Here is a 24,910-nt window from a genome sequence, read left to right as displayed (position 1 = left end):
ATAGTGATGGGAGTCAGACTAGCATTTGCTTGTTAGAATTCAACAATGCAGTGACACCATACTTACCTGGAGGTCATTTATCTAGAAATCGCAGCCGTTTTGAGAAACAGCTTCACTTATGGAGCTATGTGCGAAGAGACACACTCATAATGAGCCCTTCAGTTTCCCACCAGCGCTTATTTTGCCTATTTTTGCCATATTTTTAGTAAGATTTTAGGTTTCTTGAACAATCATAACTTCAAAGCAGCCAGTCAAATGTACATGGGAAGAGCTACCTGGGGCTGTATCAGAAAATGCCCTTGTATAAAAAGAAAGGATAAAAAATTATAAAAAGCGATGCAAAAGGCATGGAAATGGAGTTATTTTGTGTAAGAACAAAAAATCCTATATTCTTGAATGGTAATACACTGGGAACCACTACCACGATAATTGTAACTTTACTAAAAAAAGGAGCCCTTTCTAGTGACAAAGGGATGTTTTAATGCTTACATGGCATTCCAATTGTCTAACAGTTTATTTATTAGTACAGATTCAATTAAGGAGTGGTATTACACTTGCTTCCTCACACAGTGCTGAGAAGCAATAGAATATTACGGTTAAAAACACGGTTTGCAGTCAGAAGGACTTGGATCTCAGTCCTACCTTTGGCACTCACTAGTTGTGATCTTAGGCAATTACTTATTCTTTCTAGGTCGACCTCAAAATATTGTGGGAGGATTCAATGAGATGGTAAATTCAGAGTTTGGCAGAGTGCACAGAACATAGTAAATGTTGAAAGATACTATTAGCACTGTAAGAAGTACAATGACAAAACTCGTGCCCTGGCCGGTGTGGCTCAGTTGGCTGGGCACCCTCCTGCAAACTGAGAGGTCACAGGTTTGATACCTGGTCAACATCAAATGCCTCACGTGTGCATTTGGTCCCGCTCAGGGCACGTAGGAAAGGCAGCCTATCGGTGGTTCTCTCTCACATCGATGCTTCCCTCCATTCCCCCTCCCTTCCCCTGTTTAAAATCAGTAAGTATGTCCCAGGTGAGAATAAAAACAAAACACCTGTAGCAAGTGGCTCATAGAAAGAGAGATGTATGAATTTAAATTAACCTCAATTCTCTACAATTAAACAATTTTGAGGAAAACATTTTTTCTAACAGGCACAAGGTTCACTGTAAAAATGTATGTGATTGAGTGCTTTCTGTGAGGTGAAAAACAATATGCAGAAGAACTATTTACAGTTTTTAACAAGTATATATTAAATTTCATTTCCTTAATCTATTTCATCTCATTTCCTTCAACTATTTCCATTAAAACATTCCCTCAAAATAAACTAAACATTATACTCCATCCTCCAAATATATTCCTTTGGAGGGTGGAGAAAGAATAATAGGGGAAAATATCTCTTGGATGATTCCTAATGTCCTTGATAGGGTAAGGAAAAGGAAATTCAAGTTTAAGCGTTAGTTCTTCCTGCTGGCTGGGAATGTGTTTTCTAGATACTTGTTATTCTTTCTTAAGGAAATCATTGCACAGTGAAACAGTCTGGGGCCTTCACAGAGTCCATTATATTGCAGTATAATTCATTAAAAATATGGTTGTTGATAGCACTTATTAATTCCACTGTCGTCAGTAAAGATAGTGTTAAACGACTATTCTCATAGTAGAGCTGGCATTTTTCAGCTGCATCCCACTCCCCCCCCAACAAAAAACCACAGCAAAGAAAAATTGCAAAAATAGGTACCTAAAGAGATAAAGAATCAAAAAGTTGAAATGAGATATTTCATCAGATATTATTTTAAGATGAAATTTCAAAAACAGTATTAAGTTGAGAGACATAATTTGAAATTCTCTCTTCACAACATAGAAATCCCCAAACTTCTGATTGTGCGTATCTTGCAAACACATGAATTCCCTTTCAGTGTGTATTCGTCTGAGTGACCACTCTACACAGAGTCACTACTGTTTCTGAAAAGCCAAAGGAGAACTTCATTATTAGACCTATGGAACGCTATTATATTAAAAATTCTTCAGGAAAAGCCAATATATAAATATTTGAGTTTAAACATGAGTATACAAAATAGGTCCACTGCTTTTAGAAAACCACCGTATATCAAGGTCTCGGTGGATAGTTCCTTTCTTTCAATAACTTAGTGAAAATGCAAAATTACATAAAATTATATATATATATATGCAACACAAAATTATAGGCCAATGATTTTTGAAAAGTCACAAAATATAAAGAGCCAGTGTTTTGAGGACATTTGTCATCTGATACTTAAGACAAAAAAATTATCCTTGAGTTATAAATACATGAGATTATTCAGTAAAAGCCACAGAAAAGTATATAATAACTGTAGTATGATTTACCCCTCACAAAATTATTTTTCCCTAAATTATTCCTTCTAATAAGAATTGTCTTAGAAACACTTTCCAATATTTCAGGAAAATGGATTCAAACGGTGGTTCTATGTTAGCATTCATCAAACCATTCATTCACTCATAAAATAATTATTGAGCATCCACCATGAGCAAAGCACTGCTGGGCACTTGTGACGCAATGATTAATGAATAGTCCCTGTTCTCTCAAGGCTCCCGGTTTAATGGAGGAGAAACTGTACAGAAATTCCCCTAAATTTTTCTATCAACCAGTGTTGTAAGGATCACAATAATTTTTACAAAGGTATTTTTCCACATAAGACATTTATATGAAGAAACACCGTCAATTACTCTTCACCTGCACCCACAGACCAAGTGGGCAGGTCCATGAGAGAGCGGTTTTCACTCTGCAAGGTGCAACCTTTCTGAGGTCATGAAACCAATTTGGATTGCAACAGCCAACAGTAAGAAAACAGAATGGTTTAGAAAACATCAGCGCTATACGTTATAAACTGTTTGGTGAAATGCTTGTTTCAAAAGTACAGAAAGAAGTGTTTCTCTATTTTCCTACACAGCCCACAACCCTGCTCCAAGACACACTCTTAAGCGCAGTCATCCAACATGAAAAGGAAAAGGAAAGTCATTTTGCTATGAATTATGAAATTTAAACCACAGACAACATTAGCTTGCAGAAGATGAATTCCAAACCAGCTAGTCTACTGCAGTCTCACTGAATGTGCATGGTAGAATTTGCTGTAGCAGATTATGCCAGCCGTGGTTTCCTAAGAAGCTGTCTGAGAAAGTCTTATGTGGAGAACACCGGTTTGCTTTAGCAGTGGACTCCATCTGCAGTTTTCACCTCTGTTTTCTTAAAGGTGTACGGATTTAATGGCATTTTTATGTTTCCACTAAGGTTTATTTTCTGAGATACCCTTTATCTTGTTAATCTTAGTTTGGCTTATCAAAATACTTTTCAGAAATGTAATTTGAGATATAGTAATGAATACTTACATTGTTAGCTAATTAATCATGCTAATAGGATTACCAAATCTTCCATTCAATGTTTTTAATGACTATTTCCCCCAAATCTAAAATACTGAAGAACGTGTTTGTGTGTAATCATACAAGGTATGATTAGAGCAAAATATAACTTAAATTAATTGAAAATCTTTTACTTACCTATTATTAGACACTTAAGTTACTTCTAATTTTTACTCTAATAAATAATGCTATAATGTATACCATTAATATGAACTTTTATAATATTATTTCTTTAGGTAAAATTCCTTGAACTAAGATTACTGGATCAATTTTTTTTAAAGGTTTTATTTATTTATTTTTAGAGAGGGGAAGAGAAGAGTGGGAGAAACATCAATGTGTGGCTGCCTCTCATGCGCCCCAAACTGGGGACGTGGCCTGCAACCCAGGCATGTGCCCTGACTGGGAATCAAACCGGCAACCCTTTGATTTACAGGCCTGTGTTCAATCCATTGAACTATACCAGCCAGGGCTAATTACTGGATCAATTTTTTTAAGGGCATTAGTCAGATTATCATATTGTTGTCCAGAAGGTATATCCCATTTTCTAACTGCATGAGATTTACCATCTATGGGTACTCTTGCCAGTACTTTAAAAACAACAAACAGACCTATATAATGGTAAAAAGGAGTTTAAATTCACATTTCTTTAATTACTAGGAAGAACGCATTTTCATTTATTTCTTACAATTTGCATTTCTTTTCCTGGAAATACTGCATTCCTTCTTTTCACCTATTTATCTAGAACAGGAAGGTAGGTCCTGTCGATAAAGAGATCTTTTAAAAAGAAATACACTCTTGGGTACAGACAATGAGGCAGGGAGTGGGTGGAGATGGGGCAGGGGAGAGGGATGGGGAAAAGTGCGGGGCAACTGTAACTGAACAACAGTGAAAAAAATAAAAAGAAAGACACATGCCTTTTCTCATACCCAACAGAAATATTATTGACAAAGCTCAATATGACATAGACCTTGTACTCAGGGACCTCACCTGCTATGCTAATTTTGAAAGAAAAGTTTATACAGGTACCTCCAATTTTTTCTGATATTTTTCACATTCCAACTGACATTGTGAGAGATTTCTCGCAGTTTCCTCTTGTATAAGTTGCACACGCTCACTTTCAAAAGATTTTAATTTACTTTGATGGAGAAATTCGGATACTTTGCTTTCTGTACTAAGTTGTAGTTCTCTGTACCTGAAAGAAGGAGAATGGTTATGAGACTTTAAAGAAAGCCTGATGATTTACATAAACATAAATATTACTGCTACTTTTCCACACCTCCATTTTATCATGCAGTTAATAACATATTTATTCAGCAAAGCTTTTGTAAATAATTTAGATAGGCATGTATATGGAAATATGCTAAATCCAGAGAACAAAATATACCAATTAAACTTCTAATGCTCCCTTATTTTTATTCCTTTCATCCAAGAGTAATTATTGCCTGTTATTATTTTGTAAGACATTTACAGTAAAAAATGGTAAGAGGAAGTTTTAGTTATATTGCTTAAAATGATTTAATTTCTATATATTTCACAGGCCTTAAATCTACAGCATTGCTTCCAGACTTGCTATTTCATTCTAAGCCTAATCTCAGATGGAGAAGAATGGCATGAAATATACAATTTAAACTGAAAATTCTTGAGATACTTGTAAAATAAATTTCTAAGTTAGTAAATATATATACTTGGATATTACAAGAAAACATAAAGTACAAATTACAAAGATAGATATATAACTACAAAGTCTATTACAACAAAGATAAGGAAAATTCTCATTTCAGTTATAACTAGTAATAAAAATATTTCCACTTAACATATAAATCACCACATATTGTAAATTAAAAAATGCTTCAGGTTGATTATGTTCTAACAGAAAGCAAAACACAGACTAATTGTACCTTTTTTGGGAGCTATTTTGAACCCAGCATAATACTAAATATGTTACTAAAATTCATTGATTTAAATGTTTATTGAGTTAGTCAATTTGCTAGGTAAATATGTATACAATGGTAGACAAAAATTTTTTTCCCCCTTGAAGAACTTAGTTTTCTGTGGAAGACAAGAAAATAAAGACAAAACTTCAACAGAGCATGTTGCTTATTAGGGTAATCCCTGGGTTCAAAGGGAATATACGTATGTGAAAGGCAGAAGGAGGTATGGGTGGGAAGTGTTTTAGGAAGAAGCCAGAGGGTATGTGTAGGGTAGGGAAGCAGAGAGCATAGGCTATTTAATTCATAGCATCTCATTATATCCTTCCAATAGCCCCATTAGGTTTTACAGATGAGGAACGTGCGGCTCAGAAATATTGAGTATTTCTTTAATAGACAGAAGTTGCTAGCATAGGACTTCCAGTCAAGACGGTGGTGTACGCAGACATGGCTTACCTCTTTGCACAACCTCATCAAAATTACGATTAAAATATAAAACAACCATCACTCAGAACTGTCAGAAATCAAGTTGAATGGAAGTCTGACAACTATGGAATTAAAGAAACCACAAGCATCCAGACTGGTAGGAGGGAGCAGACAGGAACAGGCTGGTTCCTCCCCCACGTGCGGTGGGTGAGAATTCAGGAGAGGTATCTTGGGACTGAGGAGTGCCAGCCCCACACCAGATGCCCCAGCCCAGGATTCCAGGGCCAGGAAGACAAATTCCCACAACTTGTGGCTGCAAACACCAGCGGGAATTGAGTCGGCGAAAGACATGGCTGGAGCCCTAAGCAGTTCAATTTAAAGAACCCCCACACATGGACTAATCTACTCAATTAAATCACTCATTTAATCACCAGCTGCACCAGCAGCTTGAAGGCACCAGTGACATATGGGGGGGGGGGGAACTGAAGCGTCTGGTATCAAGTTGAGCAGAAGCCACTGTCCCTTTTCTAAACCCTCCCACCACTACTTCTCCTCTTGCTTCACTACTTTCTTCTCAGCTTCCTGGCGTCTCTCTAGCTCATTTTCGCTCAGTTTTGACTTGCCGCCGTCCACACTGACCTCAGGCCCCTGCACCATGGCCATCTGTCGAGAGCCCCAAACTGAAAACCCACTGNGGCACCAGTGACATATGGGGGGGGGGGGGAACTGAAGCGTCTGGTATCAAGTTGAGCAGAAGCCACTGTCCCTTTTCTAAGCCCTCCCACCACTACTTCTCCTCTTGCTTCACTACTTTCTTCTCAGCTTCCTGGCGTCTCTCTAGCTCATTTTCGCTCAGTTTTGACTTGCCGCCGTCCACACTGACCTCAGGCCCCTGCACCATGGCCATCTGTCGAGAGCCCCAAACTGAAAACCCACTGTCCCTTTTCAGTTACAGCCATCTCCATGGGTGTGAAGTAGTAAAAAATTATTTTACTCAAAAATGTATTAATTCAACATTTCGCTAACATGAAAATGTCTCTGTGCTCAAGGAACATTTTATAAACACATAAAATGTGTGAAATCAATATCTACTTTGTATGCTACACTACAGAACACACTAGCTTACATCATTAACATAAATTCTGGCTAAGTCACTTAAAATGTGATATTGATCTTTAAATTAATAAATTGTTTTGAGAAGATTTAACTACAGAGTTTGCCTTCTTATGGATTCAGGATGCTGTGGGTAATTCTGAGATCAATGCAAACTCCGAATAAGAAATTAAAAACTTAGCTTTTAGATTCCACCTGTTCTTATTCATCATATGGCATTTGAAAGTTACTTTTAGCAGTATTATTCTTTCCTTATATTGAAAAGTTAAATGACAATAGTAATCTTCTAGAAATGTGAGAATACTAAGTTTCATAGACTGACAAACCTAATTAATGTTAATTCTATAGATCCAATGAACTTTGAGAATACTAAGTTTAGCAAATTGACAAAACAAATGATAATTCTATAAATCAAATGATAATTCTAAGGGATTAACCTATTCCTTTGTTGTTTATACCATGAAAAACTCTTCCTGAAAAATTATGCCTTTGTAATAATTACCATTTTAATTTGTTAAACTGTGAAAATGCCAAAGGAACACTGGAGCTGCAAAGGCGGTTCCAGCAGGAGGAGCAGACAGCCAGGGCACAACGTGAGCGTTGAAGGGAACTCCCTCTTATTTGTTTTGCTAATATAACCAATCACAGTTTACTGTGCGAACCCATCTTCTCATTTATCCTCTTAATGCGAACATCTTGTTTAAACGAACTCAATGTTATTTATATGTTAATGACTTTGTTTGATATTCTATTGTTTGATATTCTAATTTGTCATAGTAAGAGGCTGAATTTCCTATAAAGTATAATCAGAATCTCCAATTATCCTTATAAGCATCTCATCCCAGGGCCCACATTTGGCTAGTGTTGCATTCACCAACCGAGAGAACAAATGTCGGAGACTTTCGGGGTTCCAAAGATGTTACTTTATTGGCCAGGTTTAACCTGTGCAGGGGTGAACTCTCCAAAGTGTCTGGAGACACGGTGCCCACAAGGGCTGCAAATGAGAGTCTCGCCAAACGCTTACAGGCTTAGGGTTTTAAGGAGGCGCGCAAGCAAGCTGGATACAGAAGCAGATGTGGCGGTTAGCGGTTGGCTCAGGGGCACAATAGGGTTACTGATTATTGGTGAGTTAACTCGTGCACTGGCTCGTGCTCCTTTACTTGATTGGTCAGTTGAGCTCGTGCACAGGGGCTGCACTGGCTTGTGCTCCTTTACCTGATTGGTCAGTTGAGCTTGTGCACAGGGGCAAAATTTCCCTCCCTAGTGACTGTCCAGATGGCTATCTGCCTGACTAACCTTTGCTCTTAAACCACATCCTGGAACACACCCTGCTCTCCGGGCGTCTTTGCGTTAGTTAGTAAAACACCTTTTGCTTCCTTACAAGCTATGTTCTGGCTAGTTCCCCTTGCCCTCAACAGCTAGATTATTCTCTGTCCTACATTTGTAACTGGGTTCTTCTAGTTTTCGTAAGACTCATCCATATACCACATGCTACTGTACAAACAGTAATCTTATATCCTAGAATGAAATACTTGCTCTTAAGGAATATTCACTGCAACAGACTTTGGCGCTGGCTGTATGGGGAGAAAACGTGTTAAAGGCACTCTGGGCCAATACAGAGAAAACACTCTACTTCAGAATACATGGGAGGCGGGAGTCATGGCTGTACCCCTAAGTCCGTTATGTGAGGAAGGTAACCCCAAGTTTTGAAGCAAAGGGGGCAGAGGCTGATGATCAACTCTGAAACAGAGATGGGTCTGAATCTCCACCAGACAGTATGACATACGGTTTCCCCACATACTCAGCAATATTCGGTATTATCACGTATGAAAATGCTTGCTCTGCACATTATATGTGAATCATCCCTTCATATAAAGTTTTCTATCCTTTCCACCTGATATTATGCTAAAATTTTCCCTGTGCTATTAAATTCCTTTCCTATGTATTAATTTTATTGTCCCTGTAATTTTTCATTCTTATTTATTACACTACTGTCAGACATCTAGCTTCTCCCCAATTTCTCACCTCATTTTCCCACACCAAAGAGTAGTACCCATCCAATGCAAAGCCTTACACTCTGAATGAAGTATGAATTCCCCAAAACAAAATACATCTTTGAAGGAAGAAGGCCGTTACAATCAAGGGTTGCTCTGAGTGGGCACTGGGCTGTAAAGCAACGGTCCTGAGCATTGCTAGGATGTGTGTGGGAAAGCACAGGAGGCCCAACCGTGACTACTTTGCTGCATGGTACTATCATTGGGACACACATATTCTAGTGCGTTTCTTAAAAAAGTAAACTTGACTCATTACTTAAGTGCATATTTAGACACATATCATGGACACCTGAGAATCATATACGGACATTTATACTAATATAAAAAGGAAAAAATATCCTGAAGAAATTATATCACTGTAGTAGGTAAAAAATACCTGGGTGAAGAGAGGTTGGAAAAACAGTTCGTTGTTTTTACATTAGACATTTTCACTTGAAAAAGTGATTTTTCTAAAGGCAACTAAAATTTTTTGACATGTAAAAAATGAAAAATTAAGTATTTTCTATTCAAGTAATTTTGGATGAGACCTCTTTAACTGCTTACAACAAAGTGTTATAGCCAAGTAAGGGACAAAGTTTGTATCATGGCCTCATCCATGTCTAGTAAATTAAGTCTTTGGTTGGTTGGTTTTTTAATATCCTGAAAATATTTACAAGGTCTCTACACCTAGAAATAGGCACCCCTGTTTACCATACCCAATCTACAATTTCTGATACTTTATAAAAAGTAACAAATCTTTTAAATTTAGTTTTATATACTTCAGAACATATCAATTTAATGTACATTTATTTATATTTACATTTATATAAATACAATTTACAACTATTTACTACAGTAGGTTTGTAAAAATCTACAAATATTTCCTTAAAATAACTTTTCATATCACTATGTCTTTAATATTTAAATGATTATATTCTTCAAATGTATCAATTTACATATCAATTGGAAAGAAGGATAGATCAGAATCTCTTGTTATGGAGACAACACACCAGCTTTCTATACTGTCATGAACTCTCCTAGTGGAATATACTGGTTTTCTGATAGAGAATCACTGGACATAATGAACGAAATTTGCTGATAGGTGTACACTGAATTGGAGAACCTCCTAAAGGTAGGAAACATGTTAAGAACAACTGATGCACATTAGAGAAAACATCTGAAATTGCTTCCCTTTCAACAACAGAAACAGTTGTAGTAACTAGCTTTTCCCGTGTGAAATTTCTGAGCCGAAAAGCAAGCAGGTGGAAAAACTTAGAAAACTACCATCATGTTGCAACAGTGATTACTACGGGACAAGCAGAAGGAATTTAAAAGGTGTTTGGTTATTTGACCAACGTCTCTGCCATTTAGATGATTTCTTCAACTAGTTCACTTCTTGGCTGTAATACGACATCTGTCGTTTTTGGCTTACAAGCAAATTCTTAAATGAATGCGAGAGATCTTTTTTTGCAGAGTTAAAAACGCTGAGTATGCTTAACAACTGTACCATGGATTTATAAGAATTTCAAGCATGTATTTAGAGTAATTCAATGCATCTATCATATCATGATCAAATAAAATATGTACTGTTATTAATAAAATAAACAGTATGTAGTAATATTTGGCCATCCTTCAAAGGCAAAAAATACATACGGCAGGTATGTGAAGATAAAAGTACTCAAATGAAACAAATATAATGAAAGGAATGTTGCCTTAAAATAAATCAAAGCATGCATGAGATAAAATTAGAGTGAAATATTCTGACAGTGTTCGAACGAGTAGCTGTTTTCCCTTTTGTGGCAACATGACAACAAACACTTAGAAACTCATCCTGGACCATCCTTTGAACTAAGAGTATTTACGACACCAGTGCTTCGCAGCACTGAAAACTATTTCATGCTGCTTCTAATATATATACCTCACAGTGTTGCTCTACCCACAACGAAGAAAAAAACTCGCAGAGATAAAACTGAATCTAAAAAGTCCTAAGACCTGTGTTTTTGTTTCCGTTTTGCTGTGAACTTAAAACTACTCTAAAAAATATGAAGTCTGTAAAGAAACCCTAAGAAAAAGTATTTTGGGGGATGCTTTCATGAACAATAGTGTTAAATGTGAACAGCAGCAGAATGAAGGCTAATCATGGTTTTGTCCTATTTTTCCATCATTTGTAGCTCAAAGAAAAAAAGTCAATTTGCCATACATGCAAACTACTGTAAAGGCAAAAAGAGATGTAAAAGCCATTTATTTAGAACAACTTCCCATTAACAGGCAAGCACTATGAACCTTACCCTACACAAATCAGTGTTCTGAAAATGAGTTAAAAAAATTCCATGACTCCAGGAAACTCCTGAATAGGAATCCAGAAAATAGAGTCCTGGGTTCAAATCCAGACAGCTTGGCAGTGGAGCAAGACTTTCTTTCCCAAGGGTGAGGATGACCCTTGAACTTGACTTTTATCTAGCCCACCCAGAAATAACCATCAGACACACTTGTGGAACTTTTGAGAAGTACAGACACCATGGCTCCACCGTAGGTCTACTGAGTTGAAACCTCAGAGGACATGTTAAATTCTAAGATTAGCATGGGAATGTTAAATTCTGGGTAACATTGAGCTAATGTAAGTACAATGCTCACAAGAGCATCTCCTATAATTAAAATATAAGTCACCTGAGTGCAAAAGTCTTGTTTAATGCATCTTTGGATTCCTAGAATCTAATATTTTACCTGGTACACTATAAGCTCTTAATAAATCTTAATAAGTCTCTTAATAATATGACTGACTGAATGGAGTCATATTAATTATGTATACTATAAAATTTAGATTACTAAATAGTTCAAACCAAGTTAGAAAACACTCAAGTCTAATACACCAATCTGATGAGGAGCATTCTTTTCAAAAAATGACAAAATCAGTGAATTAAGATTATTATTTCCAGGTTTAGTCATCAATTTAAAATGAAAAATCATTGGGAGTGAAGAAAAAAGAAACTGAAATGGTTACGGGACAGGTAGGACGGAGCTACAGGAAAGATTAGAGTTCCTAAAAATGTACAGTTTGGCTAATGACTAACACGACAGAAGCAGACAGACAACAATATAAAAACATTTTAAAAACAGAAATGCAAAAAGGGGAGCAAAGCTAGGAAGAGCTTAGATATATCTAAGTTCTGTAATGAGTTAAAGTTATTGCAAAATGTACATACCATTTTATGAATGTAGGTGCAACTCCCTAGCCTACCTACAGAAATATAATGAAATCTATGATGAGGGATGTAAAACAGAAGCAAAGAAGAAAAAAATAATAATGACGAGAGCTAAGTCACTTTGTTAGGTCCGCTCCCCCATCTCTAAATCTCTCTCATTAGACTTAATAAACTTAAGTAACTGCTTATTAGGTCTATTTCAGAATTTTTAACCAAGTAAATAAAAAAAATTAGACCTGTCATCACAGTTACTTAACACATATGCTATGATCATATTTGTATTTCTACATCTGTTTATCAAATGAGAAAGCTTCTGAAATTCCAGAAGATATCTGTATATCGAGGTATCTACTTAACTATCTGTTTATGGGTACAAACATGACAGGACAAAAATGAAATAATAAAGTACCTAATAAAATACAAGATACCATAATTTGCCATGTATAATGCTGATTTCCCCCCCAAATTTTTGAGGGAAAAATAAGGAAGAACTCAAAACTATTCATTATATGCATTATACATGGGTAGTGCACATGGACAAATACACATTATATTGTATCTCTTTATACCTGTATCTTGTTCTTGTGTTTTGTAATTAGTTGTTACATAAAATTTCTTGTACCGTATGTTCAAAAATAAATGTTAAAATTCCTCTATAATACAAAAAACAAGTACCTAAATGGAAATGAATAAAAAATTGAATTAAAAAATTAAAATGAAAGACTTTTTTCTTGAAAGTTTAGGTCAAAAACGTGGGTGCACACTGTACATGGAAAAATACAGTATTCAATATTAATTGAATAAAAAGTTAAACATTTAAACACCCCCTATTATTATTTGGAAGCAATGCCTTCTCTTCTCAAATGTGTTCTTGGGTCTCACTGTTCTTCCCACACTTCTCATGCCCTGTCCTCCTCCTCTCCAGGCAGGTAGAAAGCTGGTACTTTCTATTACTTCCCTGCTTCCTCCTCCCTTTGTCTCACTTGCTATTGTAATCAAGACCCAAACCAGCGGGTTACTAGAGACTTGCGATCCAAAGTCAGAGATGAATCGTAAAGGCACTTTCTAGGAGAAAACTTGAATTGGCATGAGTCCTTGTCAGCGTGTGTAGAGACCAATACACAAGAAAGGAGCCTAGCACCTCAGCACTTTTTGTTTATATTTGCTTCTGTGTTTGTGGGTGTGTACTTCTCATTTAGTCATCTCCAAGGTCTAAAACAGAATCTAGGATTATTGTCTTTTTTAGAGATAAAGAAACTGAGTCCTAGAAAAGTTACCAAAGAAGTAGAAAAGTTGGAACTTGTACCCATAACTGCCTCAAATTTCTGGGCTCTCACACTGTAATATCCTGAATACAAGAGAGAAAAAAGTACTTAAAAAATAAAAAATAAAGCATGTATCAAAGCACATGCACAATCTCCAGCAACACACCTCTGGCAGGTAGGAGTGGACAGACACAACGAAAGAAAGATGATAGAAGACACAAAAGTCAGGACTAAAAGGTGAGCAAAGAGAGTAGGTGAGGGCTCTTCACATAAAGAGCAAAGCACACAAAGGCCCTCCAAGGGCAGAGGCAAACCTTTGTTTTGGGTCAGAGGTTTAGGAAAGTTCAAGTCAATGGAGGGTGTAACGGATGTCCTTGGAGGAGGTCTAGAGAAAAGTTGTTTTGTTTTGGACAAAGCTGGCTCTGTGCCCTACCAATACTTACAGTATCGGTGTGAATATCTTAGGATAAGGCCTGGGTGTCACTTTCTGGAGTAATACAAAATCTCTCCCACTGAGTATTCTCTCAATTACTTTATATTGAAGTGTGTAATACTGCTTAGGGAAGACACATTGGCTTGCAAAGACCATAATCAACACAAATTGTGATGCTGATACTGTTCCCCGGAAGGAATCAAACATGGAAGCATGTGGATTCAATATGGATTTATAATTATTCAATATCCAAATTCAATATGGATTTATAATTATTTCTGGAATGCAGCCTCACAACTACACTGAAAACAGGTTTTACAGATTATTTAACAACATATAATTAATCACATTTTGAAGATCAAAAACACACCTGAGGGACAAATGAAAAAAAATTAATGGATACTTGTGGTTCTAAAGATGAAAATACAATGACAATGTCATCTAGGGATTCAAACAGAAAAAAAATCAGTGAGGGTGATATGTGTTGAAAAACTGTTACGTATTTCAACAAGTGCTTTAACTTACCTTGAAGGTTCATGTGATGAGGCTGAAGTATTCTTTCACATAATGCAATTTAAAATATGTACATAGAACTAAATTAAGCAAGGGTTCTGAAGCTACCCTTTGTGGGTTCAAATTCCCCACCTTTGCCTTGTACCTGTGTGTCAGTTTCCACATCTATCAAATGGGATTAACAATGATAAAAATCTAAACGTGAGGATTAAATAAATATTAGTAAAATGTTTAAAACTGTGCCAGTACAGTAGGTACTATGTAAGTGTTTGCTGAATAAGTTTAAATATACAAGATTGCCAAAGCCCTTTTTTTTTTGTTTTCAAGCCTGTCACGGGAAAAGTAATCGGTGACCTTACATGCTCTCCTGGTGGAGGCAAGATCTCACATTTCCTGTGTTTTCCTATGAACCATGAGATGTGCTAATTATTTAAAACAGAAATTTCAGAAGCATAGTATTTTATTTTTCTTTCAGTCAGTGGAGTGTAACACTCCTCACCAAGAAACAGAAGGCAAATATTTTTTCATGCACCCAGCGACAGAGATGCATGGGGCTGGGCAGAGCTGGTGTCAGGGAGGCCATCTCCCAGAGGTGACGCAAGCGCTAGGACTTGTGAATGGTCATGGAGGGGGTGGAAAATGATCACGGCATTTAACTGAAGTTGTTGCAAAGCAGGCATGAATGCTTCAGATAAGGAATTGGCAAGCATTTTTTTATGGAAAGAGCCAAAAATTTTAGGGTTTGAGGTCCATACAAAGGTCTATTGCAACACTCAACCGTGCAACTGTAGCATGAAAGCAGGCATAGAAAATACATAAAGAAATGAGCGTGGCTGTGTTGTAATAAAACTACTTATGGACACTATCATTTGAATTTCAAATAATTTTTATGTCATGTTATATCATTCTTCTGATTTTTTTACTAATAATCAAAAAACAGAAAAAATTCTTCAATGCTACAAAGCTCTCTAAAAAATAGGTTTCTTTCCACAACTTATTATTTATTTTAATTGTTAGTAATTCCCTGTATAAATCTTGTACTTGCTTCATATTTGGTGGATTTTATCCATTAATTATTTAATATTGCTGATGCTATTACAAATGGAATTTCAAAAACTTTTAATTTCCTCATTTTAAAACTAGCTTATCGCGCCCTGGCTGGTGTAGCTCAGTGGATTGAGCACGAACCTGCGAACCAGAGGATCACGGTTCGATTCCCAGTCAGGGCACATGCCTGGGTTGCAGGCTGGTTCCCTGCAGGCCAACTCCCAGCAGGGGATGCACGAAAGGCAACCATACATTGATGTTTCTCTCCCTCTCTCCTTCCCCTCTAAAGATAAATAAATAATCTAAAAAATTAAAAAACAAACAAACAAAAAAAACCAAAACTAGCTTATTGCTAGTGTTCAACTGCTTATTGCCAGTGTATGACAACACAATAGACTTCGTTCATAATGACCCCATATCCTGCAGTCTTGCTAAAGTCAGTAGTTTTAATAGCTTGTTCCTAGATTCCAGCTACGCCATCTTAAGAAAACAGCCTCCTTAGCCTTTATACCCTTGCTTAAAAAGACAGCACTTGTAACCACCCTCTCAGTCTGTTTCTATGATTCTTTTCCCATCCTTTTGGCTTCCTTCCATTCTATGGTTCTGTTTTTGTCTTCTTTTCTTTTCAGATTCCTCATATATGTGAAACCATACAGTACTTGCTTTTGTCTGAACTGACTTATTTCCATCAGCACAACATCCTACAGACCCAGAGGGGAGGAGGTGAGGAGGTGGGGGAGGGGAAAGGAACATAGTCAATAATATTGTGATAAGTTTGCACGGTGACGGAAGATTACTAGAATTAGTGGGGTGGTCAATTGTAAGGTGTAAAAGTTTCCAGTTGCTGTATTGTATACCTGAAGCTAATATAAAATATAAAATTGTATACCAACTATACTTAAACAATAAATTTAAAAACAGGATTTGTAAGAAATAAGAATTGAGGATGCAACTAATGAAAGAAGGAAAAAAACTCTGAAACCTTAGCATTGTATCTGACCCACAGCAAATGATCAGCATTTATTAAATCTCCTCCCAAACTTCAGAGTTCTTACTGTAAGTTTTAGCAAAGTTTCTGGGTCCCAAATCCTGACCTCTAGGCCTGCTCTTTTCCTAGGCTCAAATTCTTTATTCTCATTCATTTACTGTATTTTACACATCATTTGTACTTTCACTTATTTACTTAAGTTAATTTATTTTCCAGTTACAGTTGACATACAATATAATATTACAATAGTTTCAGGTGTACAACATAGTGATTACACATTTATATACCTTTTGAAGTAATGTGATTGGTACTTTAGAACTTCAAGTACAAATCCTAAATCAAAACCATAACCTTCATTCACTTATGAGTTACTGCTGCTTTATAAAAGTCCTATTTCTGATAATAAAATTATGGTCATTTCAAATACCCAGAAAAATATTTTTCTTTATTTAATGTTTTTTGGCTGATTTTCCTTTTTTAATTTTTTAAGTATACAATCTTTATTATGTTTTTTCCATTACCATAATCCCCTTAGATCACACTGTTGTCCATGTCCATGAGTCCTTTTCCCTTTTCTTCTCAATCCCTCCACCCCAACCGGAAAATTTTCTAAGAATCACTAACTTCCCATGACACTTTCAAATCTAGTTAGTTACTGGGTCCTGCAATAAACACAACAGCTCATATTTAACACTATGTGACAAACACTATGTTAAACAATCCTCACAATTCTTTGAGTTACTATTGTCTTCATTTTATAGATGAGAAACAGAGACATGGAAGTTACGAAGCTTTCCCAAAATCATGCATTTAGTAACAGTAGAAACAATACATCAGTAATACCTAGGCAATCCACCTCCACAAACAGTACTCTTAAACATAAATTACATTGTCTCTAGTGTGTGCAGACTATAGGATCCACTTGAAGAGGCTGTGGCATTGGGTGCTTATTAAATGATACTTGGGGAAATCCAAGAAATGCCTAATGCTCCATGAACATAAGCACTATGACGTTCTTGAAAATGATAGGTACAAAGAAGTCAGTGGTGAATGGCAACTAAAATAACAGCAGAGTCTACAGTCAAAACGTCAATTCACAGGTCTCTGGTAGAGAGCGAACGTGATAGGTCTAAGGTCTAAGAGAAGCCATTAAATCGCAAAGCCATCATAATAACACTGGCTGATTCCTGGAGACTAAATATATTAGAGTGTGTATGTGTGTGCATACATACTGCACCAGACTGAGAAGAGGTACAAATGAGCTTCAACCCTGTGTTTTCTCAGTCACAGGAAAGAGGAAGAGGAAGACCAAGCTGTACTTATGATTGTGAAGGAGAGACCCACAATCTAGAAGCCCAAACTGTGTGTCTTGGAATATGATCCAAACACACTAGCAATGTCTTTTCTCTGGAAAGGGGGGAGGTGATGAGCAGAGGGCAGGACAGAAAAATCTCCACCAACCTCCACTCCCTGGGTGTTATTTCTAAAACCAATTTGCCCATCTGTTCCCTAGGCCATTATACCAATTTGGGCCATTCCTAACTCTTACCTAGACATCAGGCACTCATATTCGGGGAATCTTAAATTACCCTGAATGTACATAGGCATATTCCTGCCAAGTTAATTATCTAAAATGTGTTTTCATCATGTCACCCCACACTGCTCACTGAAGTAAACGTAAGCTCTTTATTTTTGACTTCCTAGGCCTACCAAAATATGAAGTCATCTATCTCCTACCTACTTGTGCTCTTCCAATCTGACTGAATTATCGACTTTTCCTGACAATCCTTTTTCCCTTTCTCTATTTAGAAAGGTTTATAAGTTTTTGGAATGCCTTTCTTTCAGTTCTCCTGCCCATCCAAACTCATACTTCAAATAAATGCACGTTCCATATACCACCTCCTCTACAAGGTCATTCTCAATACTCCGTTAAACTAGATTGGGACACTTATATTCAGCTACAGACTCCTTGACAGATACAACATTTTCCTTTAAAATCTAAGGAGCATACACAATTATTCTTTCAGCTCTTGGGAAACAAAGTCTTAAATTCAAAAAGATCTTTTATAATGCCATGTACAAAGTTCAATAAATATTGAGTTGAAAAATTTCTAGCCCATCATAGGAAAAATTTTAGAGAACTATTTTAGCTCTTTTTTTAGTCCACACTCTACCAAAGAGAAATCTGGGCACAGCATACATATTTTTCTCCACCTTTTCCTCTGAAACCCTGGGGAGAGACTTGTTTCTCTTTTGCCTTTTGATGTCCACAGTAAAGTGCAGAGTTCATAATGTTGGCTCTCATTTAAAATACAAGAAATAAGGCAAGCAATGTTAAACACTTGGAGTTGAAGAAAAAAAAAAACCCAACGCTAGGCTCATCCACATGTTAAAATATTAAGGGAAGCAGAAAACAGTTCACAGAATTGGACTACAAAAACTCAATTCTCAGAGGGAAGAGGCAGTCAGGGTTCTATTACGAAATGGTAAAGGAAAATGAGTTTAACTACATGGAATTCTTCTGTACTTACCATTATGTAGGTACAGATTTACCGCATTTATCTGATGATATCTGTGTATAAAATTTAATTTTTATAAATTCCATAAAAAGAGAAAAAGGGAGATGCTTTTTACATAGTTTTGGCCAAATAAACCTCCCAAATTATTACTGCTAATGTTTTTATTCAAAGTTCATGAAAAGTTTGACTCACTTAATTCAACACTGCTCTAGTGCTTTCTATCATCAAAGATGTATGTACGGCTTAAGGAGCCATAAACTTTCACTTTGCCTTGGTGGAACTTATTGCTAAATGTAGCATTGCCTCAAATTTGTGGAGTAAAAACTGGTACATAAGCCTGCAGAAAAGCAATCAGAGCTTACAAATTTCTCTAAGTGGAATGCTTACTATTTAAGAGAACTATTCATAGTGATGAGGAAGGGGTAGTTTCTATGATAAAAAGAGGCATGTTGGCTATATTGGAGACCAAGTGGAATTACACAGCAGTTAGCACCATGGAAAACTGGCTAATAAAGCATTCAGCTGATAGTTTTCTTTTAGAAGCATTCAGCTGATAGCTTTAATTTTTAAAAATTAGAGATCAGCACTTAAAGATTCCAAATTAGGTTTTATAAATGCTATTACTTTGGGATACCCCCCCCCATGTTTACTATATACACATGATTGAATTTCACAACAACCATTTCTTGTTTAAACATCTGTTGACTTATTTCTGGATCAAATGCAGAGTTCAACTAATGGCAAAAGATGACAAATAAGAATAGACATGTTTTGCGGCATCAACATACAGAACATTCCATTCTCATAAACAACAGGCTATTAACCCTACCTTGATTTTCCTGTCAACTACTTTAAAAAACGATTTCAATGTTAACATTTCATTGTCACTCACAGGTACATGAGTTACTTTACAACATTTACATAGAGATGGCCCTATCGGACCAAACGATCTAGGTACACATTTGCCCTGGGGGGATAGATCCTTTTCAGTACATTCCATCTCTGTGATTTTGGACAAAAATTTTAGAAACGTTAGGTTCATTACATATAGAGTATCTATGAATAATCTAGCTAATAAAAATTCGTATTTGTAGTCCCAATAAAATATCTGGATTCTAATAATAGATATTTGGTGCCACCTAAGCTCTGTTTGTTTTTTATTTTTTGTATTTTGATTATGCTATTACAGTTGTCCCAATTTTTCCATTGACCCCCTCTCCTCCCAGTAAACCCCATTCTCTCCAGCAATCCCCCAGCTTAGTTCATGTCCATGGGTTATACATATAAGTTCTTTGGCTATTCCATTTCCTATACTGTTTTTAACATCACTCTGTTTATTTAGTACCTACCAATTTGTACTTCTTAATCCCCGAGCCTTTTGCCCCATCCTTCCTTTTCCCCCTCCCAGCTGATAACCCTCCAAAGGATCTCCGTATCTATTTCTGTTCCTTTGTTTGCTTAGTTTGTTTCTTAGATTCAGTTGTTGATAGTTGTGACTTTATTGCCATTTTAATGTTGTTTTGATCTTCTTTTTCTGAAATAAGTCTTCACATTTCATATAGTGGCTTGGTAATGATGAACTCCTTTAGTTTTATATTGTCTGGGAAGCACTTTATCTGCCCTTCCATTCTAAATGATAGCTTTGCTGGGTAGAGTAATCTAGGTTGTAGATCCTTGATTTTCACCACTTTGAATACTTCTTGCCAGTCTCTTCCGCCCTGAACATTTCTTTTGAGAAATTGGTTGACAGTCTTATGGGAACTCCTTTGTAGGTAACTATCTGCTTTTCTCTTGCTGCTTTTAAAATTCTCTCTTGGTATTTAACCTTTGCCATTTTATTTATGATGTGTCTTGGTGTCATCCTGTTTGTGCCCATCTTGTTTGGGACCCTCTGCTTCCTAGATTTGTATGTCTATTTCCTTTACCAATTTAGGGAAGTTTTCTTTCATTATTTTTTTCAAATAAGTTTTCAATTTCTTGCTCTTTCTCTTCTCTTTCTGACACCCCTATGATTCAAATGTTGGTACATTTGAAGTTGTCCCAAAGGCTCCTTAGCCTATCCTCATTTTTTCGAATTTTTTTCTTGCTTATGTCTGTTTCATCTACTCCACTGTTGATTCCCTGTAAATTTTCCTTTTTTTCACTTAGTATAAACTTTATTTCTACCTGTGTCTTTTGTATGTTGTTGAAGTACCCAATAAGTTCCTTGAGCATACTAATAACCAGTGTTTTGAACTCTGCATTGGATAGACTGCTAATCTCCATTTTGTTTGGTTCTTTTTCTGGAGTTTTGTTCTTCTATTTTGGCCATATCTCTTTGTCTCCTCATTTTGGCAGCCTCCCTGTGTTCGTTTCTATGTGTTAGGTTGAGCTGCTTTAACTCCCTGTCATAGTAGTATGGCCTATTGTAGAGAAGCATACCTGTAAGGTGGATTGGGTAGAGCTTCAGGTAATTGCCAGAGTGGGGCAACCTGTGTGAACCAGGTTGATGGAGTCTCAGATATGATGTCTCTGCTCTGCAGTTCTGCATGGCTGATGGCCCAGAAAAGAAACAAAGGCTGCTGTCTGGCCTTTGGGGTTTTGTCCAGGAGGAAGCCGTCCCCTGATATTTGCCCTGATGCCAGACACTTCAGCTTTCCCCCATATGCCATTGGTGCCCTTCCAGCTGCTGCCCTGGTGCTGGATCCCAGAGGGACTGTGTAAGTCCAAAGTCTGTTTTGGGCCCTTTAAGAGAAGATACTTGAGAATCCTGCAGTTTCTTCTGCTGTCCTAACTTCTACCTGTTTTTACAGCCAGAAGTTATGGGGACTTATATTCCTGGGACTAGAACCCTGGGCTGGGTGGTTTGGTGTGGGGTTAGGATCCCTCGCTCCTGAGGTATCCCTCCCGATTTTATCAACCACACACAGGTGTGGAACTGTCCATTCCACATCTCCACCCCTACTACCCATCTAGACGAAGGTGATTTCTTTAATTCCTTGGTTATTGGACTTCCATATAACTCAATTTTCTGATGATTCTGGGTGATAGTTGTTTTGTATTCTAGTTGTAATTTTTGATGTGGTCATGTGAGGAGACGAGCCGTGTTTACCTGCATTTCCATCTTGACTGTAAGTGTAAGTGCTGCTGTTTAAATACACACTAACTCATTTCCTACCTTTTTTACAAATATATAAGCTTTTCACCTGGAAATTAAAAACACACCGTCTTTTAAGTTTTAAAAAAACACATGCATTAGTTTTTAAAAACTTATAAAAAATGCAAGGGAAACAACCCCAAATCCCAATTATATGAATCAGTAACAATTAAAGAGTAAGTTGAGGAAAGGAACCTCCTTCAGAGAGCTTTGCAACAGTGAAGGTCATCCATTTGCATGAAATAGTTTGACCAGATCTGGTCAGAGGCTGCTCCTAGCCCTTTATCTTTATGTTACTGGAAAGAGAACACAGATACATCTTATTTTTAGAATCAACTAACTGGATGATGCTAACAAATAACAGCTAACATGTATTGATAACTTATACTTGTATAATAAATCTCATTTAATTCTATTAAGCACAGAATTAAATATTGGTTGTTTCTTCTTTCACTTAGAGTAACACACTTAAGTGGCTAAAACGAATTGGGAATATCTTTATATCTAGTGATAGTGACTTCTGCAAAAGGAGAAATTAAATGAACACATATGTGGCATACAACATACAGGTTATACATAAACATTTATTAAAACCAGGAAGGACTCAAAGTTTGCTCAATGAAAAGAAAAAGTAGAACAAAACAAAAATAATACATGAAATAGTCACTTTATTATTAAAGCATTCAAGATCTTATTTAATGAATCTCAATTATAGTAAAGCAAAATTTGATTATTTATAGAAAAAGTAATTAAATGGTGTAAATGAAATTAATATAGTTTAACTTAAAGGTAGAGCTTTAGTGTCTTAAAAATGTGTAACTCTGTTTCTTTAACCCTTAATGTTACTACTATGATGTCCTTATTATCAGAAGTCATTTAGGATGACTTTTAGTTCATAAAAAACCCCATATACCATATGGTAGAGTCTAGAATCTTTGTCATTTGTTCAAGAGTTAGTATTTGCTAAATGTCACATTTGTACATTGAAAAAAATCCACTTTTATATAGATGACACCTTATAAAATTCTGCTTGTATATTTAAAAAATAAAATGCTATTCTTATTGAAGGACCCAAATAAACACTAATTCAAATGATTTAAAAGGCACGCATAGTGGACTGAATAATTCAAATGACTTAAGAGGCATATGTAGTGGGTTGAATGGTGGCCTTTCCCCAAAATACATGCCCACACCCCACTCCCTGGAACCTGTGAATATTACCTAATTTGGGAAAGGGATCTTTTGCAGACGCGGCTAATTAACCATCTTTAGAAGAGCCTATTCTCGAATACCTGGGCGGGCCCTGCACGCAGCCGCCTGCATCCTTATGAACGATGCAGAGGAGAAGGCAATGTGACGACAGAGGAAGACACTGAAGTGAGGTGGCCAGAAGACCAAAACGCCAAGCAGCACCTGGAGGCCCTAGAATACCGAAGGATCACGGAACAGACTGGTCCTAGAAATTTAAAAGGGCATACTGTCTCACTGCCACCTTGGTTAACGACTTCTGGACTCCAGAGCACTGAGACAATAAAGTTTTGTTGGTCGAAGTCATCAAAGGTTCTGGGGCTTTATTATGGCAACCACAGGACATGAATACAGTACGGTTCTGAATTTTGTTGTTCTTAATATGTATATTGGAGAGCAACAATATACCTTCTGATGTTGTTTAACATAAGCTCACACTTGATTGGCGGCGCAACGAACAACTGGGATGGGAACGAACGGATGCCTACTTCTAGCCCTGCTCCGAATAACAGGATTAGAAGGAAAGGTCATGTAAGCCCATCAGATTTGTTTCCTCATTTGCAAAGCGACTAGAATGTTTTCAATGATCTAAGTTCCTCCCGACTCTAAACTTTGGGAAACTTTTAAAGTGTTAAAAACAATGAAGCACAGTACAAAAGGCATAACAATTAAAATGAGAAATATTAAAATAGCAGCAATGGGAAGACTGGTCAACTGAAATCCGCCAGAAGGTTACATGAATATGTAACCTTCCCCATAAAGTCCGCAGCTTTTAAAAACCTTCCTGCAGCTCTAGTTACACGTCCAGAAATGTGCCAGGCTCCACGCTTAATAATACAAACAAAGCCTGAATGATTTATAGGAAATAAACTACTGCCTATTATGTGGGCATTAAAAAAGTCAACACATATAAAACACCTAAATATTGCTAGGCATCGTAAGGGATTAATAAATACTAATTTTATTATACGGGATAAATCGTCTTCTCTTTTTTTAAGTATCTTCTATCAGTAAAAAGAACTCATAACTGCAGCTTTTTAAAGACATTGTTAAAAAGGTTATTTGGTAACAAAATTTTGAAAAGGCGAACTCTCTGATTTTTATTCAGTAGTAAACTTTTTTGGGTGTGTGCTGCCCTGAAACACACTCTTCCAATCAATCCTGTTTCCTTCTTACTGAAAGAACTTTTCATGATGGCTGTAATACTGAAGTATAATTTAGAAGCAGTCTCCGAAACTGGAAGTAATGTTCATCTAAATATGCCTGCCAAGTTTAAAAATGTATTAGGAGTTAAATTGAAACATGTTGAAAATGACTCATTGTGGACCAGAATATATACTGTAGGAAATAAGAGCTCATTTACAAGTGGGAGAAATACACTCACACTTCATCTGTGGTAATTCGCTGGACTTTCCTTCCAGTAAACATCATATTTTAAAATAATCGTGGAAAATATCTTACTTTTAACTGAAGGTTTTATGAGTTGACTTAGTCAGCTGGCATTCCAATTTTTTACACGTATCTTTTTTTGGACGTGGATATATTTACCAAATGTAAATCTATGAAAATTTTCCCCGAAGCAACAGAGCAGCAGCCTATAAAGAAAGCTGTATAATCTCTCTCTCTCGCTGGTTCAGTTCACATGCGC

The 24,910-nt window shown here is 36.6% G+C and overlaps 1 protein-coding gene across 1 annotated transcript in view; it reads right to left on the bottom strand.

The window, feature by feature from the left end:
* The window catches only part of PIBF1 (progesterone immunomodulatory binding factor 1), a 184,768-nt gene that overhangs the window by 84,575 nt on the left and 75,283 nt on the right, over nucleotides 1-24,910 (bottom strand). Inside the window, exon 11 of the mRNA XM_037034772.1 lies at nucleotides 4,437-4,602. Coding sequence (XP_036890667.1) covers nucleotides 4,437-4,602 — 166 coding nt within the window. The remainder of the gene's footprint in view (nucleotides 1-4,436; nucleotides 4,603-24,910) is intronic.

Source organism: Sturnira hondurensis, unplaced genomic scaffold (assembly GCF_014824575.4).
Source record: "Sturnira hondurensis isolate 20B ecotype Veracruz unplaced genomic scaffold, ASM1482457v3 Scaffold0022201, whole genome shotgun sequence".
In the NCBI taxonomy this organism is placed as follows: domain Eukaryota; kingdom Metazoa; phylum Chordata; class Mammalia; order Chiroptera; family Phyllostomidae; genus Sturnira; species Sturnira hondurensis.
This window is presented reverse-complemented; position numbering and strand designations above follow the sequence as displayed.